Consider the following 22,136-nt stretch of genomic DNA (forward strand, 5'->3'; position numbering starts at 1 on the left):
TTGTCCTATAGTGGTGGTCCTATAGTGATGGTTCTATAGTGGTTGTCCTATAGTGATGGTCCTATAGTGATGGTCCTATAGTGGTGGTCCTATAGTGATGGTCCTATAGTGGTTGTCCTATAGTGGTTGTCCTATAGTGATCTTATCTTATATAATATAGTGATTGTCCTATAGTGGTGGTCCTATAGTGATGGTCCTATAGTGATTGTCCTATAGTGGTGGTCCTATAGTGGTTGTCCTATAGTGGTGGTCCTATAGTGATGGTCCTATAGTGATTGTCCTATAGTGGTGGTCCTATTGTGATCTTATCTTATATAATATAGTAATGGTCCTATAGTGATGGTCCTATAGTGGTGGTCCTATAGTGATGGTCCTATAGTGGTTGTCCTATAGTGGTTGTCCTATAGTGATCTTATCTTATATAATATAGTGATTGTCCTATAGTGGTGGTCCTATAGTGATGGTCCTATAGTGATTGACCTATAGTGGTGGTCCTATAGTGATGTTCCTATAGTGGTGGTCCTATAGTGATTGTCCTATAGTGGTGGTCCTATAGTGATGGTTCTATAGTGGTTGTCCCATAGTGGTTGTCCTATAGTGGTTGTCCTATAGTGATGGTACTGATAGCAACCGTAGTGTTATCGGTAGTGATGGTTTTAGTGTCAGTGATTGTATTGGTGACAGTAAGGTATAAATAATAGTGATAGTATTAGTAATGGCGATTACATTGATGATAGTGATGGTAATGGTGACAGTGATGATATTGGTGATAGTGATAGTATTGGTGACAGCGATTATGATTGTTGGCAGTGATTGTGTCTGTAGTGGTGACGATATTGATGGAATTTGTAGTAGTGATTATAATGTCGGCAGTGATTGTATTATCACTAGGGATGGTATAAATGGTATAGAAAATATTAGTGGTAGAAATGGTATTAGTGGTAGAGATGGTATTGATAGTAGTGATTATAATGTTAGCTGTGATGGTATTGTCACTAGTGATGGTTTTAATGGTAATGATAGTATTAGTAGAAGTAACGGTATTAGTAATAATCGCAGTATTAGTGGCAGTAGTTGTATTATCAGCAGTGATTGTACTGTCGGTAGTAATGGTATTAGTGGTAGTGATGGTATTAGTGCTAGTGATGGTATTGGTTAGTAGTGATGGTATTGGTGGTTGTAGTAGTGCTACGTAGACAATTATTTGACTCTAACAAATAAAGTAAAATTGGATGGTGGTTGGGGGGGGGGGCAGTGAATGATTTCCAGCAGTCAATGAATGGTGATGTTGTCCTGAATCAAATATTGGATGCGTGCTGAGAGCGTCAAGTGGACCAATGGAAAATGTTGATGAAGAGAATTCATTCCTCGTGATCAATACAATTTACGCTCCATATATTTAAATATAAGTACAGATCTTGGTGTGATACATAGATCTGGATCCACATGTATTAAGTTTTTTGTTTGTTATACTGGCTAGATAGATAGACAGACACAATCTAAGTTATATTGACTTGATAGGCAGAGAACACAGATAGTCAGACAAAAGGGTAGTCATGTGGTAAGTTATACTGACTAGCTAGATAGATAGATACCATAACTTACATTTTAGCTAATTTTAGGTTCAAAATGGGACATTCAAAGAACGGATATCTCTATTTAGTCTTACTTTGAAAAAAGGAGCATGAAATAAGTAGTACCAGTTCAATACAAGTTCAGTACCAGTGCAGTACAAGTTCAGTACCAGTGCAGTACCAGTTCAGTACCAGTGCAGTACCAGTTCAGTACCAGTTCAACTTCAGTACCAGTACAGTACCAGTTCACTATTAGTACAGTACCAGTTCAGTACCAGTACAGTACCAGTACAGTACCAGTACAGTACCAGTTCAGTACCAGTGCAGTACCAGTGCAGTACTAGTACAGTATCAGTTCAGTGTGCATCTTCTAGTGAGACATAGAAATGTACATGTACTAAGTTGTGACATTTATTTTCTAACTTATCATTGGTCATCTTCGTTCTTCCACCTCATACACTGAGACTATGTGACACCTTGGAATCTAGACTTGAACAAATTCTCTGTCTCTCTATCTCAAAGACACATCAGCTGTGAAATGAAAAAAAAATAAAATGGAGCCCCCCCGGGACTTGGGCACAGCGCCAGCAAAATGTAGTTAAATCATTGCGTTTGCTTCTCGTTTAGTGACCTGGAGGTGACTGGATATATGCTGCATGCGTGTGTAGGTGAAGTAGAGGTGACTAGATATATGCTGCATGCGTGTGTAGGGTGAGGTAGAGGTGACTGGATATATGCTGCATGCGTGTGTAGAGTGAGGTAGAGGTGAGTGGATATATGCTGCATGCGTGTGTAGGGTGAGGTAGAGGTGACTGGATATATGCTGCATGCGTGTGTAGGGTGAGGTAGAGGTGACTGGATATATGCTGCATGCGTGTGTAGGGTGAGGTAGAGGTGACTGGATATATGCTGCATGCGTGTGTAGGTGATGTAGAGGTGAGTGGATATATGCTGCATGCGTGTGTAGGGTGAGGTAGAGGTGAGTGGATATATGCTGCATGCGTGTGTAGGGTGAGGTAGAGGTGACTGGATATATGCTGCATGCGTGTGTAGGGTGAGGTAGAGGTGACTGGATATATGCTGCATGCGTGTGTAGGTGAGGTAGAGGTGACTATATATATGCTGCATGCGTGTGTAGGTGAGGTAGAGGTGACTGGATATATGCTGCATGCGTGTGTAGGTGAGGTAGAGGTGACTGGATATATGCTGCATGCGTGTGTAGGTGAGGTAGAGGTGACTGGATATATGCTGCATGCGTGTGTAGGGTGAGGTAGAGGTGAGTGGATATATGCTGCATGCGTGTGTAGGGCGGAGTACTCTTAAATTTCCAAAGATATGTTCAGATATTTGATGGATTAATGAAACTTGAATCAATAAAACAATGTTGATATCGTCTTCTTATTCATTGTGAGCTACCAACAGACTTACAAACACAACATTCAATAGGCAAAGCAGACACGTAGGACCAAGTGTATTCTATCAAGTAAGCCAAGAGTGTTTAGTACTTAAACTATTTAAATACCCGACAATTTCAAAGAGACTTTTAGTGCAAAACTTATAAAAACTCACTCTGTTTGTCGATCTGTCTGGTCAAAAGTTTTTAATTCGAGGAGGAGGGGGTTTAACCCCGAACCCTCTCCACCTCCCACGGCTACGCCAATGCTATTGGTATACATTACTACAGGTATACATTACTACTGGTATAAATTTCACACACCCTCCCCTTGGTCGGAGGGGGGATTGTATTTCGGGGGGGGGGATTGATAGGTATACATAAGAAATGGTTTACATGCGCTCTTCCTTTAGCTCGCCTAACTGCCTGATTGTTTTGTTAATGTCCCTCTTAGGGCTGAAACCTTGAGACCTTTCTAAGACTTAGTCGGAAAGATTTCTCATGGTGGATATCTTTCTGTGCTCCTCAAGCATACGTTTGGTAAAAAAATTCTTCAGGGGGAGACATCTTCGAAAAAAACTGTAACCAGACAATCCCCAAGCGAGAGAACCAAAAGTAAATCTTCGAAACTGTAACCAGACAATCCCTAAGCGAGAGAACCAAGAGTAAATCTTCGAAACTGTAACCAGACAATCCCTAAGCGAGAGAACCAAAAGTAAATCTTCGAAACTGTAACCAGACAATCCCTAAGCGAGAGAACCAAAAGTAAATCTTCGAAACTGTAACCAGACAATCCCCAAGCGAGAGAACCAAAAGTAAATCTTCGAAACTGTAACCAGACAATCCCCAAGCGAGAGAACCAAAAGTAAATCTTCGAAACTGTAAGCAGACAATCCCTAAGCGAGAGAACCAAAAGTAAATCTTCGAAACTGTAACCAGACAATCCCTAAGCGAGAGAACCAAAAGTAAATCTTCGAAACTGTAACCAGACAATCCCTAAGCGAGAGAACCAAAAGTAAATCTTCGAAACTGTAACCAGACAATCCCTAAGCGAGAGAACCAAGAGTTAATCTTCGAAACTGTAAGCAGACAATCCCCAAGCGAGAGAACCAAGAGTAAATCTAAGGAGCTGGCACCCCTCCTGTCCTCTTTCCCTGCTCTTCATGAACGTTTTCCTTGTGTCACTTCTTGACCAACTACTAGGAAGCACCTGGCAGTGTGTATGGATCTCCACAAGTGGAGACAACGTTTTGTTTTAGAGTTCTTTCCAAATCCCAATCATTTCGTTCTATCAAGAATTGGCCTATTCGCCAATCGTAAACCAAACAACATTTTGCCACGTGGTTCTCTATATCTTCTATACAAATTACACAATCCATAAAGGCTGTCACGTGATACGTAATTTTCATTGTTTTATCAATCACGTGGCTAAATGTTGTTTGTTTACGATTGGTGAATGAGATCCATTGACCAAACAATTTTTTTACTGTAAAGTTTAAATTGTTTTTGTACTCAGAAACGTAGTGGAAGCATTTTCTTACTGTGTAAGACTAATAACTTTGTATTAACATTGAAGATAAGAACAGATATTAAACAATTAAAAAGAAATTAAAAAGTAAAAGATCGAAATAGAACACAACGAAAAACAATTTTTAAAAAAAAAGGAAAAGAAAAGAGCGAAGTTTTGAAAGCACTATGAGTAGGTTTACATTCGAATCTTGCTATTGATTCCGAACAAGGCACAACTGTGTCTACTTTGGATGAGCTAGTTAGTTCAATCCAAATGATAGGGTCCCAGTGGGATTCAATGGAAACAATCGGCTGTACTTTGAGTAAGGACAAACACAAATGTCCGGCACACCTTTATTCTAGTCCAATACGTCGTGTCCATTAGAAAGCCATTGATATATAATGAGGTCATTTCTTTTTCCTCAGATACAAATTACAACACTGTGTGTGTCAATCAGTCTGAGTGCTAGTGTGGCCCTACTGTGCCTATTCCTACCCAAAGTGTATATAATTGTCTTCCAGCCTCAGAAGAATGTCCGGAAGTTGACTATGAACTCTGCCAGCTACAAAATGGCCCCCACGGCGTCCACAGCAATGGGGAACAATCATAGCGGTAATGAAGGTTATTTTTATTTTTTTCCCCTCTTATTTAGTTGCTAAGAAAAGTACTTCAATTAGGTCTAGGCAAAAAAAAATGTTTTTATTGCCTTTTAAAATGTTTTTATCGCGCAAGCCTTCCTAAGAAATGTACTTCGAATACATCTAGCCATGGACAATGGTGTAAGCACTTTGAAATGTACTTTGACTAGATCTAGGCATGAACCATGATGTAAGCACATCGAAATGTACTTTGACTAGATCTATCATCTAGGCATATTAAATGATGTAAGCACATTGAGATATACTTTGACAAGATCTAGGCATAGACAATAATGGAAGCACATTGAAATGTACTTTGATTGAAGCACATTGAAATGTACTTTGATTGAAGCACATTGAAATGTACTTTGATTGAAGCACATTGAAATGTACTTTGATTAGATCATTAAATCTAGGCATATGCCATAATGTAAGCACTGTGAAAAGATCAAAGCATAACAAATGTTAATTAATTTTAACATAAATTAATCTAGTCGACGTTTTTCAAACTCTCGAAGGTGGAGCGAGGTCATGACACAAATGTAGGGCAGGGTTGAAGCAGGTTTTTTATTATCTAGTAATGAATAAAAGACATTTAAAAAGTTGTATTTAATTAGTTATCAATGTAAGTAAAAAGTGATTATTACAAATGTTATAAAGTAAAATATTTTAATTAGGTGAAGTCGTTTAATTTTATAATAAGAGACTTTTAAAATGTTTTCGCGAGCGGCGTCAGCGACAGTATAAGACTTCAACGTTGGCAAGAAAACATTTCTAAACTTTCCGCTCACTCGATTCTCGCCTCAGAATGGATAAATTCTCTCTCCAGACTGGTGTGTACATTAGTATGTTGACGGACATTCCTGTGATAAAACTACAAAGGTAAATAGTAGGCTACTGGTCAGTCTTGCCTTATTCTTTGTTACACTCTGATCTACGATAAAACTACAAAGGTAAATAGTAGGCTATTGGTCAGTCTTGCCTTTTTCTTTGTTACACTCTGATCTACGATAAAACTACAAAGGTAAATAGTAGGCTACTGGTCAGTCTTGCCTTATTCTTTGTTACACTCTGATCTGCGATTTTCTTATTGCAAGAAAACATTTCAATATCGACCCTACCACCACTTTTTTTTTCTACGAGGAAAAAAAAAAAGAAGGCGTTTTGACACCAGGCGAAGAATTTCTGATTCTCACATCGCAGGAGTGTTGTGACCGTTCGTTGACCCTTAGCACCAAACTGCTGGTAGACAACTAAACCGTTGTAGGCGTAATATATCTTAACTAATAAAACTACAAATAACTTGTGAACAATACTAATATACCTTTATTTATAATGTAGGCAAAATCAACTTGTGATCCAATGAAATAAATGTAGTAGACTTTAGTCATAATATTCTAAACAAAGTCTAACTCAACCCTAACACAACCTTTTAGTCTCACGTTCTAGAGTTGTCTCCCCTCACTACCACCAAATGACGACATGGTCACCTATGTTGCATCATTCACAATCAGTCACTAACCGCTGCCAACCGTCACCATAGACACACACACACTCTCTCTCCATAACAAGGAGAACCTTTGACGCCGCAGCGCCCCGCTCTTTCACCTTCTTGCTGGATGGAGTAAGATACAGCTATCTCTGCAATCTTCTCTTCGGCAAAAAGCTTTTCTTGTATACAAAATAATTAAACATTATCTACGAAACACTATTTTCGAAAATACAAAACCATTCATTCGGTAAATTTAGATTCTAAACATACTTTACGTCTCCGATTCATTTACTCTCTTGTAATGTGCATATTGTGTGACATTTATTTATGTATAAGATGTCTACTATGCAGAAATGAAAGATGGTCTCATTCCCTTGAATACTGTTGTATTACTGGTTGTCGCGTATGGTTACTAAAAGAGTTCTGTATCTATACGTTTCTCCCTCAAAAGCTACGGTCTGCGTTCTTTTTCAGTTCACGGACCAAAGGTTTGGAACTCACTCCCCACTGATCTCAGACAGACAACATGCTACACCACTTTTAAGAAGAACATTAAGACCTATGTTTTAAACTTTTTTAGATTAACTGTCATTTTAGCTCTCGTGTTTTTGTTTGTAATGTTGTTACAGCGCCTTGAGCCTACATTTTGTTTGCTAACAGTGCTTTATAAATAAATTATTATTATTATTATAGTAGCACAACTAACATGGAGATTCAGAAATGGACGCTTGAATAGCAGATGACATTTATTGGACATAAAATACTATCATACTGACAAGTCCAGCCATCAATGAATACAAGAAATTCTCTAATAATAATCCAATAATATATTAAGCACAATAAGCACACATCTGTTTATACTTCTTACAATAAATCTTGATGCGTCCTCTCATTTCAAAATCATGATCACTTCTTATTACAACTCAATGTATTACACATCCATGCGCTTCAAGAACATGGCGACTACTGCTTCTCTAACCATGAGGTCAATTCCCCAAAACGAGATTTCTTGCCCACAATTCAACTGTGGACGCTTCCCACGTGAAACATCCTCAGCACCACTAGTTCGTGCTTCACAGCCTATACATGCCATTGGCTATCAAACAATGATGGGACATCTCTCTGTCTCTCTGTCTCTCTCTCTCTCTGTCTCTCTCTCTCTCTGTCTCTCTGTCTCTCTGTCTCTCTCTCTCTCTGTCTCTCTGTCTCTCTGTCTCTCTGCTAATTATTGAGGCAGTTCATTGGCTATCAAACAATGATGGGACATCTCTCTGTCTCTCTGTCTCTCTCTCTCTCTGTCTCTCTGTCTCTCTGTCTCTCTGCTAATTATTGAGGCAGTTCATTGGCTATCAAACAATGATGGGACATCTCTCTGTCTCTCTGTCTCTCTCTCTCTCTGTCTCTCTGTCTCTCTGCTAATTATTGAGGCAGTTCATTGGCTATCAAACAATGATGGGACATCTCTCTGTCTCTCTCTCTCTCTGCTAATTATTGAGGCAGTTCATTGGCTATCAAACAATGATGGGACATCTCTCTGTCTCTCTGTCTCTCTGCTAATTATTGAGGCAGTTCATTGGCTATCAAACAATGATGGGACATCTCTCTGTCTCTCTCTCTCTCTCTCTGTCTCTCTGTCTCTCTCTCTCTCTGCTAATTATTGAGGCAGTTCATTGGCTATCAAACAATGATGGGACATCTCTCTGTCTCTCTCTCTGCTAATTATTGAGGCAGTTCATTGGCTATCAAACAATGATGGGACATCTCTCTGTCTCTCTCTCTCTCTGCTAATTATTGAGGCAGTTCATTGGCTATCAAACAATGATGGGACATCTCTCTGTCTCTCTCTCTCTCTCTGTCTCTCTGTCTCTCTCTCTCTCTGCTAATTATTGAGGCAGTTCATTGGCTATCAAACAATGATGGGACATCTCTCTGTCTCTCTCTCTGCTAATTATTGAGGCAGTTCATTGGCTATCAAACAATGATGGGACATCTCTCTGTCTCTCTCTCTCTCTGCTAATTATTGAGGCAGTTCATTGGCTATCAAACAATGATGGGACATCTCTCTGTCTCTCTCTCTCTCTGCTAATTATTGAGGCAGTTCATTGGCTATCAAACAATGATGGGACATCTCTCTGTCTCTCTCTCTCTCTCTGTCTCTCTGTCTCTCTCTCTCTCTCTGCTAATTATTGAGGCAGTTCATTGGCTATCAAACAATGATGGGACATCTCTCTGTCTCTCTCTCTCTCTGCTAATTATTGAGGCAGTTCATTGGCTATCAAACAATGATGGGACATCTCTCTCTCTCTCTCTGCTAATTATTGAGGCAGTTCATTGGCTATCAAACAATGATGGGACATCTCTCTGTCTCTCTCTCTCTCTGCTAATTATTGAGGCAGTTCATTGGCTATCAAACAATGATGGGACATCTCTCTGTCTCTCTCTCTCTCTGCTAATTATTGAGGCAGTTCATTGGCTATCAAACAATGATGGGACATCTCTCTGTCTCTCTCTCTGCTAATTATTGAGGCAGTTCATTGGCTATCAAACAATGATGGGACATCTCTCTGTCTCTCTCTCTCTCTCTCTGTCTCTCTGTCTCTCTGCTAATTATTGAGGCAGTTCATTGGCTATCAAACAATGATGGGACATCTCTCTGTCTCTCTCTCTCTCTCTGTCTCTCTGTCTCTCTGTCTCTCTGCTAATTATTGAGGCAGTTCATTGGCTATCAAACAATGATGGGACATCTCTCTGTCTCTCTCTCTCTCTGCTAATTATTGAGGCAGTTCATTGGCTATCAAACAATGATGGGACATCTCTCTGTCTCTCTCTCTCTCTCTCTGCTAATTATTGAGGCAGTTCATTGGCTATCAAACAATGATGGGACATCTCTCTGTCTCTCTCTCTCTCTCTGCTAATTATTGAGGCAGTTCATTGGCTATCAAACAATGATGGGACATCTCTCTGTCTCTCTCTCTGCTAATTATTGAGGCAGTTCATTGGCTATCAAACAATGATGGGACATCTCTCTGTCTCTCTCTCTCTCTCTGTCTCTCTGTCTCTCTGTCTCTCTGCTAATTATTGAGGCAGTTCATTGGCTATCAAACAATGATGGGACATCTCTCTGTCTCTCTCTCTCTCTCTGTCTCTCTGTCTCTCTGTCTCTCTGCTAATTATTGAGGCAGTTCATTGGCTATCAAACAATGATGGGACATCTCTCTGTCTCTCTCTCTCTCTGCTAATTATTGAGGCAGTTCATTGGCTATCAAACAATGATGGGACATCTCTCTGTCTCTCTCTCTCTCTCTGCTAATTATTGAGGCAGTTCATTGGCTATCAAACAATGATGGGACATCTCTCTGTCTCTCTCTCTCTCTCTGCTAATTATTGAGGCAGTTCATTGGCTATCAAACAATGATGGGACATCTCTCTGTCTCTCTCTCTCTCTCTGCTAATTATTGAGGCAGTTCATTGGCTATCAAACAATGATGGGACATCTCTCTCTCTCTCTCTGCTAATTATTGAGGCAGTTCATTGGCTATCAAACAATGATGGGACATCTCTCTGTCTCTCTCTCTCTCTGCTAATTATTGAGGCAGTTCATTGGCTATCAAACAATGATGGGACATCTCTCTCTCTCTCTCTCTGCTAATTATTGAGGCAGTTCATTGAAGTCGATTCTTTAAGAGAAACAAAAAGAAAAGAAAAAAAAAAACAAAGAGCAAGAGTGTGGGTTAGTATGAATTAGATTTTTGTTGATTATCCAAAGTCTAGTTCTACTACATTCGACCAACAGTGTCCGTCATTCAAGTCCAAACTCTAGTTTTACAACATTCGACTAACAGTGTCCATCATTCAAGTCCAAACTCTAGTTTTACAACATTCGACTAACAGTGTCCATCATTCAAGTCCAAACTCTAGTTCTACAACATTCGACTAACAGTGTCCATCATTCAAGTCCAAACTCTAGTTTTACAACATTCGACTAACACTGTCCATCTTTCAAGTCCAAACTCTAGTTTTACAACATTCGACTAACAGTGTCCATCATTCAAGTCCAAACTCTAGTTTTACAACATTCGACTAACAGTGTCCGTCATTCAAGTCCAAACTCTAGTTCTACAACATTCGACTAACAGTGTCCATAATTCAAGTCCAAACTCTAGTTTTACAACATTCGACTAACAGTGTCCGTCATTCAAGTCCAAACTCTAGTTTTACAACATTCGACCAACAGTGTCCGTCATTCAAGTCCAAACTCTAGTTTTACAACATTCGACTAACAGTGTCCATAATTCAAGTCCAAACTCTAGTTTTACAACATTCGACCAACAGTGTCCATAATTCAAGTCCAAACTCTAGTTTTACAACATTCGACCAACAGTGTCCATAATTCAAGTCCAAACTCTAGTTTTACAACATTCGACTAACAGTGTCCATCATTCAAGTCCAAACTCTAGTTTTACAACATTCGACCAACAGTGTCCGTCATTCAAGCCCAAACTCTAGTTCTACAACATTCGACTAACAGTGTCCGTCATTCAAGCCCAAACTCTAGTTTTACAACATTCGACCAACAGTGTCCGTCATTCAAGTCCAAAGATAAAAACATCTACAAATGCAAAGGAAATATAGAGTGTATCTTGAGGGGGGGGGGGGAGTAGGCTAATTTTTAAATGAAGTGTAACAGATGGTGTGTTTTAGAGAAAAAAGAAAGTCTGAAGTTGAAAAATGAAAGAGAGAGAGAGAGAGAGAGAGAGAGAGAATAAATGAATCAGAGGCCTTGGAAGTCATGGACAATAAACAGAAGGACCAGCGCCAACAGGAGAAACTGATGAGCTATTTAAACAGTTGCTTTCAGACGTAGACGACTGTAATGGAGAAGCGGGAACGATAACTAGGTCACGGGAGAGGCAGGGCAGTCCGCAGACTATAACCTTGACCTTTACAATTTAATATCATAAGAACCTTTGGAATATAAGCATCGATCGGAAAAAAAATATATTTCACGTGAACTTTTGGTTTATTGGATTTCGAAACAATTTCATATTCCAGTGAACGCGTGGATTATGTGGCCAGTGAAATGACCAATAGCACTTGGGCATTATTAAAATGGCTAAATACTTAATTACAGTCATAGGTGAAAAAGACAAATAGATTACGTTTTATATCCTCACGCTCTGCATTACATTTCCAACTTGGTGCCCTAGTCTCATAATGGAATATGTCTCTAGAGCAGTCTAGCGGTGCAAATCTCTTGAAAAGCTTCAAAAAATATGTCGCTAGCACTAAGGTCTGTGCAGTGGCTTAGCTAGGGTAGGGGAAGAGGTGTCCAAATTTGAAAATCCTTCACGGCCCCTAAAAAAGAGTGTCAGAAATTTGTTTTGACCTTAAATATTCCCGTTTATCTCATGTCATGATGTCGAATGTCAAAATGCTGCGGCCCTTAAAAAGGTAGAGCGCCCCCCCCCCGGGCCTTAAAATCCCTAGCTACGCCACTGGGTCTATATGTGAAACTTTCAGAGTGAGCCCAGGAAATGCCTCTGGCCTAATGACAAATGTAGCTGCACCAAACTGTAGAAGGGAGCTTGTTGGAAACGATACAAAAGACTGGATAATATTTATGTCACAGGTTAGGGAGTGTGACGTGTGTTTGGCGCGTTTAATGTCTAGGGGATGATTATTTTTGAAATGATCACACACCAACCCGTCAGCATATAAATCGGGAGCAGGCACGCAACGAGACAAGCAATGAAAGAGAGATACAAAGTTAAAATTGAAGAATATTTAATTACATAAATATTTACATAGAAGAATAAAAAGGAGGAGGGTTTGCATCTATCTCTAATCAATACTAGGTTTAATCATCACTCTTGCACTTAATAAGAGAGTATGTCACTTTGTCTTCTGAACTTAGCTGGTTGTCCCGTTTGTGTCGCAGCTGGCTGTGACCTGGCTTGAGGTTCTGCAGCTCGAGGTGGCGCTCTAGCGGGTAGAGGGACGCCGATGATACAGTTCTTGTGGAGTCTCAATCCAAAGTTCTGATATCTGTAGTGGGCACAGTAGGGCGGGTGGCCGGCTACCGTGGGCACTAGGGTACTGCGAGCAGAGCTGATCTGCCGTGGGCAGCGTAGTTGACAGGATAAGTCCAGTGAGTAGCTATGACGTCTCGAACAGACTCTGGGTCTATAGGGACGTCGTACCTAATAAGTTGACAGGTGGGCAGTCGAATGGGCAGGCAAGTAGAGCCGATAGCGCCAAGTAGTAGAGTTGAGTAGATCCACGTAGGCAGTAGATGATACTCAATAGCAAGATAGGCAGGAATGCAGTGCTGAATAGCACTAAGTGCATAGGCAGGTGAGTGATCCGATAAATAGGCAGGTAAATAGGCAGACACCTGAGGGAGGCTGCGGATAAATAAAGACAAGTTAGGACATGTCTCTCATGCATCGGCTGAGGTGCATTCGTCAGATTGTAAAATTGCTTTTGAGCACAAAGGGGAGATGATGACAAATGGGATTTGGAAAATAGATGGCTGATAGCAGCAATATAAAAATGTACATAAAAAGGGAAATAATAATCTCAAATAAACAACACAAGTTGGAAGAGAAAAAAAAAGGGGGGGGGGGAAATGGGCGATGGTCAGTGACCTTGACGGTTTGTTTACATACGACCGTCGGCGTGGAGAGGGTGTCCGTTCAAGGGGCGCAACTCACGTTAGAGTAAAATGACTAAAGGGGGAGATAATTCATATCTCTTTTCTAAACGCAGTATTAGTGCGCTAGTAAAATTATCACGGCGGTCAGCCAAGATAAAGGAAATAAAATAAGATGTACAAATATATACATGGTTGCATCAACGATCAATTGAGCAACGTAGCATTAATAGATTAATGCAATACATAAATATTGTTACGAATCTCACTATCCAGGCTCTCTGCAAACTGCACCATACACCACCAACTTAAAGAACTTGACAACTCAGGGCTCCAAAGTAACGTAACACTTTAATAGTTGAATAAGTAACAGCCAATACTGTACAATTGGCAGCACGTACACTGTACAAATATCTCTCTTGTTAATAGCCGTTCCGCCGTATCGACTCTTGCACTGGCCTCTCCGTCTCGTTCCGGGCTTGCACTGGGTTCAACAGTTCAGGACTGACTTCACACACTAGGCTCGTTGTGTCGGACTCGATCGCAGACCAAGATCAAGACGCCAGCCGTCTCAACTGTACTTGACAGTACTCCGCACCGAACCGTCGTAATGCTCCGTACAGAACCACACCGCTGAACTGTGCTGTAGTCGACCGGACTGTAGTGGACCTTCTGTCGTAAACCTCCTTTCTGAACCTTCTGTCGTGAACCTTGCTGTATTGAGCCCCTTTTCTCAACCGTCTTGACTGCGTCGCCTCCGCTCTTATATAGGGTCCCTACTGGCCTTCTCGAACCGGACAGAACGCCGCTCGACGTTTCTAGGTGGTCAGATGACTACAACTCTCGTGACGCTCCTGAGCTCTGTTCACGACGTCGATCCTTCCCGGACCGCCGTCGATCCTTCCCGAACCGCCGTGTTGACACTCGTCTCGGCTGACAGTCGTAACTCGTCACGGTTGACCGCTCGTCTAGCGCTGGCCTGGGGCGATTTGCGTAGGCTGACTACACACACACCACTACCCCCATCTGTGCCACCACCAGGTTTATAACAATATATACATATGCCCTGTTTATGTTTTCTACTTACGACAGTGAGAAATACACAATGAACTAATTAAATATAAATGAAATAAGCAAAATACACATGATAAAATCCAGTGAGAAATATGCACAAAGTAATTAAGATGGAACTTGTGATTAAGTTCGGCTTACCACCAGGTATTCCTCTTAGAGTAAGAATTTATGAAATAGTCCAGCCTCGATTAACAGCGATAGAGAAATGAGAGGGTCTGGCTTGATCTATTCTGCTTTATAAAGGCCCTGAAAGAGGTGGGCGGAAACAGGAAATGGGATTGACCAAAGATTATCTCTCACGTGGGTGAATCCGACAAGAGTCGCACCTTGGAGTGTCACGAGGCGCGTTGACCCGATTAATCTCTTTGATCAAAGAGAGACGTGGGAGGGGAAAGGGAAGAAAGAGTGACTTGCATTCCACCCAAGGTGGTGTCAACTGCGGCCGTCAGACATCCGGCGGGTAAGACCAAAGAGACTGTGTGTTTATCGGTCAAGGGGAGATAAGTGAAAAAGCCGCCAAGGTTGTGGACTCAGTCTAACCTGAACAGGAAAAGGTGGGGCGGGTGAAGAAATTGGGGATAGGACGGGGAAGTAATTAAAATAAAATAAATAAATAATGATAAATAATAATTAATGCTGTGATAAGTTTGAGTGACTCTGACAGCAAGCTTTTGACTTGTCACATTTGCCAGCGAGAAAACTAGTAGATGGATGGAGAAGCAGAACACGTATGCAGATGCTGTCTTTTATGCATTATGCCACTAGACTTGCTGATAATGCTGACAAAACATTCAACGTTTCAACCGCTTTCCCCCTTGGTGTCGTGCAATGGCCAAAGACATTCGCTTGAAACCATTTGACCCAATGCCACCAACCTAAAGCATTCATTTATCGATTTGCGTCGCATAGATCTGGAGACCATCAACGCCTTTCCGCCCATTGCATCTAGTGATGGACGGCAACAGTAGACTCGAGAAGAGCAACCTGTGGAATAGACATTGATTTTCCCAGCTCTGACATTGATCCACATGGTAGTGTCTGCAGTTTCGATGTGGAGGCCATGCTATCACGATATAAGCCAACGCTATGGCATCCTGGTAACAATGATGTGGCTGTGAACGGTAACATAGTTGTAGAGGGCTAACACCACTAAGTAGGATAAGTAGGGCTTACAGCACCAAGTAGGACTTACACCAACAAGTAGGACTTACACCACTAATTAGGACAAGTAGGACTTACACCACCAAGTAGGACTTACACCACCAAGTAGGACTTACATCTCCAAGTAGGACTTGCACCACCCAGTAGGACTTACACCACCAAGTAGGGCTTACACCACCAAGTAGGACTTACACCATCTACCGAGCAGCCTGTGAGTTACCTTCAGACTCTTGCAACTATCCAAAAGATAGAAATGGAAACATTGTAAGAGTGCTGGGGCAAGTCGTCTGCAAAATTCGGTAGCACGTTAGGCGCCATGACAGCGCCTCCCCGTGGTGAAGGCTGCTCAGGCATGAACAGGCTATTATAGCATAGTGCAGGACTGGCCACTGTGTGTTCGAATTTTTCACGGTTCAGGCCGAACTTCAACGCATGGCACTTACACTGCGTTGAGAGGAAACTGTACCTCATTTTCTTTTTGACTTCTTAAGACTTTCTGTTCTCAAGACTTTCTGTTCTCAAGACTTGCTGTTCTCAAGACTTGCTGTTCTCAAGACTAGCTGTTCTCAAGACTTGCTGTTCTCAAGACTTGCTGTTCTCAAGACTTGCTGTTCTCAAGACTAGCTGTTCTCAAGACTTGCTGTTCTCAAGACTTGCTGTTCTCAAGACTAGCTGTTCTCAAGACTTGCTGTTCTCAAGACTAGCTGTTCTCAAGACTTGCTGTTCTCAAGACTAGCTGTTCTCAAGACTAGCTGTTCTCAAGACTTGCTGTTCTCAAGACTTGCTGTTCTCAAGACTAGCTGTTCTCAAGACTTGCTGTTCTCAAGACTTGCTGTTCTCAAGACTTGCTGTTCTCAAGACTAGCTGTTCTCAAGACTTGCTGTTCTCAAGACTAGCTGTTCTCAAGACTTGCTGTTCTCAAGACTAGCTGTTCTCAAGACTAGCTGTTCTCAAGACTTGCTGTTCTCAAGACTAGCTGTTCTCAAGACTTGCTGTTCTCAAGACTTGCTGTTCTCAAGACTAGCTGTTCTCAAGACTTGCTGTTCTCAAGACTAGCTGTTCTCAAGACTTGCTGTTCTCAAGACTAGCTGTTCTCAAGACTTGCTGTTCTCAAGACTAGCTGTTCTCAAGACTAGCTGTTCTCAAGACTAGCTGTTCTCAAGACTTGCTGTTCTCAAGACTTGCTGTTCTCAAGACTAGCTGTTCTCAAGACTAGCTGTTCTCAAGACTAGCTGTTCTCAAGACTAGCTGTTCTCAAGACTTGCTGTTCTCAAGACTTGCTGTTCTCAAGACTAGCTGTTCTCAAGACTTGCTGTTCTCAAGACTTGCTGTTCTCAAGACTTGCTGTTCTCAAGACTTGCTGTTCTCAAGACTAGCTGTTCTCAAGACTTGCTGTTCTCCGTCTCGAAAGGTCTGGGAGTCTAAAAGCTCTTGTCCAGCACTGTTTCTGTCCAAGGTTTTTGACTATCTAATTAGACCACCAATGGTCTTCTACTACGTTTGAAATTGTCTGTAAAAATACATTTGAAAGGCGTGGGAGAAGAAGATGGTAGATGGAGAATTATTAAGGGAGACTAATATAGAGGCAGAACGAGAGACTGAGAGACAGAATAATACAAAGAAAGAGAGAGGGAGAAAGAGAGAGGGAAAAAGAGAGAAAGAAAGAAAGAGCGGCAATTCTAATTGTACTTCCCCTTAAAACCATCAACCAGCAAATAAATTAACGTCAACTTTCTGTGATAAAAAATTCTTCAGGAGTTATTGGCCCTTAGGTGTACTTCATTCAAAAGGAAAGCAATACAGGCATTTGCTAGGAGTCTATACGAAAGAGAAGTCGCTTGAGTAAGTTCACACCAACCTCAGCTAAGAACAAGAAGGTCAAGGAATTAGGAGACCCCAAATATGTTGGGTTCAGGAAGTGGGCGAGAACTCACTAAGAAAATACATTTATGAGGGTATGCGGTGGTTTCCCTTGTAAAACACTATTACTGAACAAGCCGAGACTACAATCACACACGAACTCTTTGTTGTATTTATTTTGTGGTTTCCTAGACGCTAGGACGTACAATGGTGAAAGAGAGGACGGTACACACACACACACACACACAGAATACTGGCTTGATGGAAGTGGATAAATAGTGTTGACCATGGTTCCGAGTAGTCGACCACTGGTCCACTTTGCTTTTTTTCGGTCTTTTGGAATTTTCTTTAAACTAAAAAGGACCTGAGGTAAGGAGGTCCCTTCCATCACATCCTCTCCCTCATAGCTCCTTGTTCCTGGACTATGAGACCTCCCCTGGGAGTATACATTTTCATTTTGATTACTTTAACGCTTGTAGTATGTCGGGTGTCAGTTACCACTTGTTTCTCTCCACGTCCTCCCCCACTACCCAATGTCCACCAATCTCATCCCCTCTCTCTCTCTTTTCATTTTATAAGGACATTATATTAAGTATTTTATGCAGGAAAAAAATGAAGGAGGTTAAAATTATTGGGGGAAAAAACACATTACATGACTTAACATCTGTCTACTATCTACTTGATTGTGTGTGTGTGTGTGTATGTTAGTCTAATGTAAGAGCTTACTTGTTGACATAATCAAATATGAGTTTAGAAGGGTAATATATATATATATATATATATATATATATATATATATATATATATATATATATATATATATATATATATATATGTATATACATGGCCTGTCAAATAAAAATAGATAAATAGTAATTGTATAGGCCTAGAATAAGATCTTGACTAATAAAAAAAAACAATAAAAAAAACAAGGTTACAAAGACAATTAGTGTGGAAACACAAGCTCAAAATCGGCCCCCAAAGTGGTCAATGGAGAATGGAGGATGACAGATCCTGTGTGGTGCCCCAACGGCCCAGCAGATTAAGGAATAGATGAAGTGAATGTGAAGTTGGATGTGAACCAGGCCTAACTGATGTCTTATAGTGAATATCTAATTGATCTAATTGTTTTGTAAAGGGTCAATCTCTTATTCAAAGCCTCAAGAAAAAAATTTCCGTAAAAAAAAAATCCTTTAGTTTAGTGTTCCATGGTGATAGAGCAACTCTGCAGCTCACGCGATAAGATGAAAAACTACTCATTAATTTTTGTTTGTGTTGTCTTTGTTTGTTTTTTTGGGGGGGGGGGGGAGGAGGGTTGTCTTCTTTTAGTCACTAACTTTTATTTCAAAACTATTCAAATGTTTTGTTTAAACCAGCCAGATTTTAAGTTTTAAGCCATTTACATGTTCATTTCTTCACCAATCAATTGTTCCTTTGTTTTTCTTCAGTTGTGAGTTCCGAGCACCTGAGACTGAATGTCCAGCCAAGGTCAGCGGCGGCGGCAGGAGCGACAACGGAGACAGAGACGGATGACAGGGATTCTTTAGCCTCACTGTGAAAACGACACTGAGACTTTCCAGCTGAGACATTCAGCGTCGGATAAAGCGCCCCGCATTAGGCGTTTACATCATGCTGTCAAGGAACAGATAAATGGGATTCTTCTAGAGCGATATCACCAGACACTATCACCAGACGGCAGCAGAAAATGACCCTGCAGTCTGCAGGACAATATGTGATAACAGCTCTCCGAACTATGAATAAAGGCGTTCTGATCGCCAAACGTGGAACTTAGGCTCTGAAACACAAAAGTAATATCCAGTGAAATAGTCAGACGTAGCTTACATTTGTTTCACATTCTGACCTAAACGTGACAGGAAACCAACTGGTGAGGCCAAAACGTGACAGGAAACCAACTGGTGAGGCCAAAACGTGACTGGAAACCAACTGGTAAGGCCAAAACGTGACAGGAAACCAAATGGTGAGGCCAAAACGTGACAGGAAACCAACTGGTAAGGCCAAAGAAACAAAATCACACAGTAAGAGTTAAGTATTTCAAACACTGTTCATTGACTTCCGTTTTAAAATTACCTGGTCTCGGTCTAGTCTTAAATTTTCCGTTAAAAAAATCTACTCCTGTGTGTCCGTGATCAAAAGAATCTACTCCTGTGTGTCCGTGACCAAAAGAATCTACTCCAGTGTGTCCATGATCAAAAGAATCTACTCCTGTGTGTCCATGATCAAAAGAATCTACTCCAGTGTGTCCATGACCAAAAGAATCTACTCCTGTGTGTCCGTGACCAAAAGAATCTACTCCTGTGTGTCCATGACCAAAAGAATCTACTCCTGTGTGTCCATGATCAAAAGAATCTACTCCTGTGTGTCCGTGATCAAAAGAATATACTCCAGTGTGTCCGTGACCAAAAGAATCTACTCCAGTGTGTCCATGATCAAAAGAATCTACTCCTGTGTGTCCGTGACCAAAAGAATCTACTCCTGTATGTCCGTGGTCAAAAGAATCTACTCCTGTGTGTCCATGATCAAAAAAATCTACTCCAGTGTGTCCATGACCAAAAGAATCTACTCCAGTGTGTCCATGACCAAAAGAATCTACTCCTGTGTGTCCATGACCAAAAGAATCTACTCCTGTGTGTCCGTGGTCAAAAGTATCTACTCCTGTGTATCCATGACCAAAAGAATCTACTCCTGTGTGTCCGTGGTCAAAAGAATCTACTCCAGTGTGTCCATGACCAAAAGAATCTACTCCTGTGTGTCCATGACCAAAAGAATCTACTCCTGTGTGTCCATGATCAAAAGAATCTACTCCAGTGTGTCCGTGACCAAAAGAATCTACTCCAGTGTGTCCAGGACCAAAAGAATCTACTCCTGTGTGTCCATGACCAAAAGAACCTACTCCTGTGTGTCCATGGTCAAAAGAATCTACTCCAGTGTGTCCGTGACCAAAAGAATCTACTCCTGTGTGTCCATGATCAAAAGAATTTACTCCAGTGTGTCCATGACCAAAAGAATCTACTCCTGTGTGTTGTGTCCGTGACCAAAAGAATCTAATCCTGTGTGTCCGTGACGAAAAGAATCTACTCCTGTGTGTCCGTGACGAAAAGAATCTACTCCTGTGTGTCCGTGACGAAAAGAATCGTTCCAGTAGGAAGCTGCCTTGTTAGTAAGTCTCTTGAAAGACAAAACAGAGAACTTATCACACAAACTTGATATTGTCATTCTATTAAACATCGACTGTTTATTACTATTAATTGAATCAAAACGTTTAAATTAAGTATAGCGTGAACAGAGGAGGCATGAAAGAGGATTGAAAGATATTTTAGAATTTAAAATCCTTATTTCATTATATTTTGAGTTGTACTGGCTTGAACATTGACACTATTTATACAGTTTGGTTACCTGAAATGTTCAAAGGAACTAGAGCAGCGTGGACATATGTTTCTGTACAAAGAACAATGTTATATTTCTATTATCAATCATTTCTTTGCTCTAGCCAGTCTGTACAACACTCTACATAAGAGTCATCTGAAAGTTAATTGTCGCCCATCATATTTTTATGTTATATTTTTGTAATGAACATTTTGCGTTATTTTATGAGGGCTTTTTTTTTAAATCTGTTCTCTAAGTGATGTCACATGACCTGGCGTCGTGTCGAGATATTTAATGTGAAAATAGTCTTGCTTAAAACCAAATGAGCCCAAGTAGATGGCTGTACAGTAGTGTGCGGTGTAGTAGAAGACTCAGTGCCCAATTAGATGGCTGTACAGTAGTGTGCGGTGTAGTAGAAGACTCAGTGCCCAAGTAGATGGCTGTACAGTAGTGTGCGGTGTAGTAGAAGACTCAGTGCCCAAGTAGATGGCTGTACAGTAGTGTGCGGTGTAGTAGAAGACTCAGTGCCCAAGTAGATGGCTGTACAGTAGTGTGCGGTGTAGTAGAAGACTCAGTGCCCAAGTAGATGGCTGTACAGTAGTGTGCGGTGTAGTAGAAGACTCAGTGCCCAAGTAGATGGCTGTACAGTAGTGTGCGGTGTAGTAGAAGACTCAGTGCCCAAGTAGATGGCTGTACAGTAGTGTGCGGTGTAGTAGAAGACTCAGTGCCCAAGTAGATGGCTGTACAGTAGTGTGCGGTGTAGTAGAAGACTCAGTGCCCAAGTAGATGGCTGTACAGTAGTGTGCGGTGTAGTAAAAGACTCAGTGCCCAAGTAGATGGCTGTACAGTAGTGTGCGGTGTAGTAGAAGACTCAGTGCCCAAGTAGATGGCTGTACAGTAGTGTGCGGTGTAGTAGAAGACTCAGTGCCCAAGTAGATGGCTGTACAGTAGTGTGCGGTGTAGAAGAAGAAGTGCACCGATACAAAAGTTTACAAAGTATTCCACAAAGGTATTAGAGCACCCTCCTTCTCCCACGTTTGTCTACACTATGTTTGGTTTATTTCTGTGACACAATGTGAAAGAAGTTCAATTGTAGTTTAGTTTAGGATTGCTTTTGACTAGCGCACCTCAATCTTGCTCGTATTGATTGCTTTTTTTGGTGTGCAGGGGAATGTTTCGGTGCTGCCTTAAGGCGCCCAGCTCTATATATTAAATAAAAAATTCCTACTCGACATCGACATTCAAATTTCAGTTTCCTTATTTAGGTTTTCCACTCCTGCAGACCCTGTGAGTATTACTTTATTGTCATACTAATTACAACTTTCAAACCTTCAAAGAGCGATCATCGTATAAAATAGAACAGCCTGAGCTGTAAACAAACTGTGGCTAAACAAGGGG

At 41.1% G+C, this 22,136-nt stretch overlaps 1 protein-coding gene across 4 annotated transcripts in view; it reads left to right on the forward strand.

Moving 5' to 3' along the window:
- LOC106068013 (metabotropic glutamate receptor-like) overlaps positions 1–21,935 on the forward strand; it is a 287,096-nt gene extending 265,161 nt beyond the window's left edge. For 2 of the 4 annotated variants that reach the window (XM_056028023.1, XM_056028024.1), the window contains exons 5-6: positions 4,903–5,098; positions 18,803–21,935. In XM_056028023.1, coding sequence (XP_055883998.1) covers positions 4,903–5,098; positions 18,803–18,912 — 306 coding nt within the window. In that variant the 3' untranslated portion in view covers positions 18,913–21,935. The remainder of the gene's footprint in view (positions 1–4,902; positions 5,099–18,802) is intronic. The other 2 variants (XR_008777756.1, XM_056028025.1) reach the window with 2 other exon arrangements.
- Positions 21,936–22,136: the final 201 nt, after the last annotated feature.

The sequence above is a fragment of the Biomphalaria glabrata genome, chromosome 4 (assembly GCF_947242115.1).
Source record: "Biomphalaria glabrata chromosome 4, xgBioGlab47.1, whole genome shotgun sequence".
Taxonomy (NCBI): domain Eukaryota; kingdom Metazoa; phylum Mollusca; class Gastropoda; family Planorbidae; genus Biomphalaria; species Biomphalaria glabrata.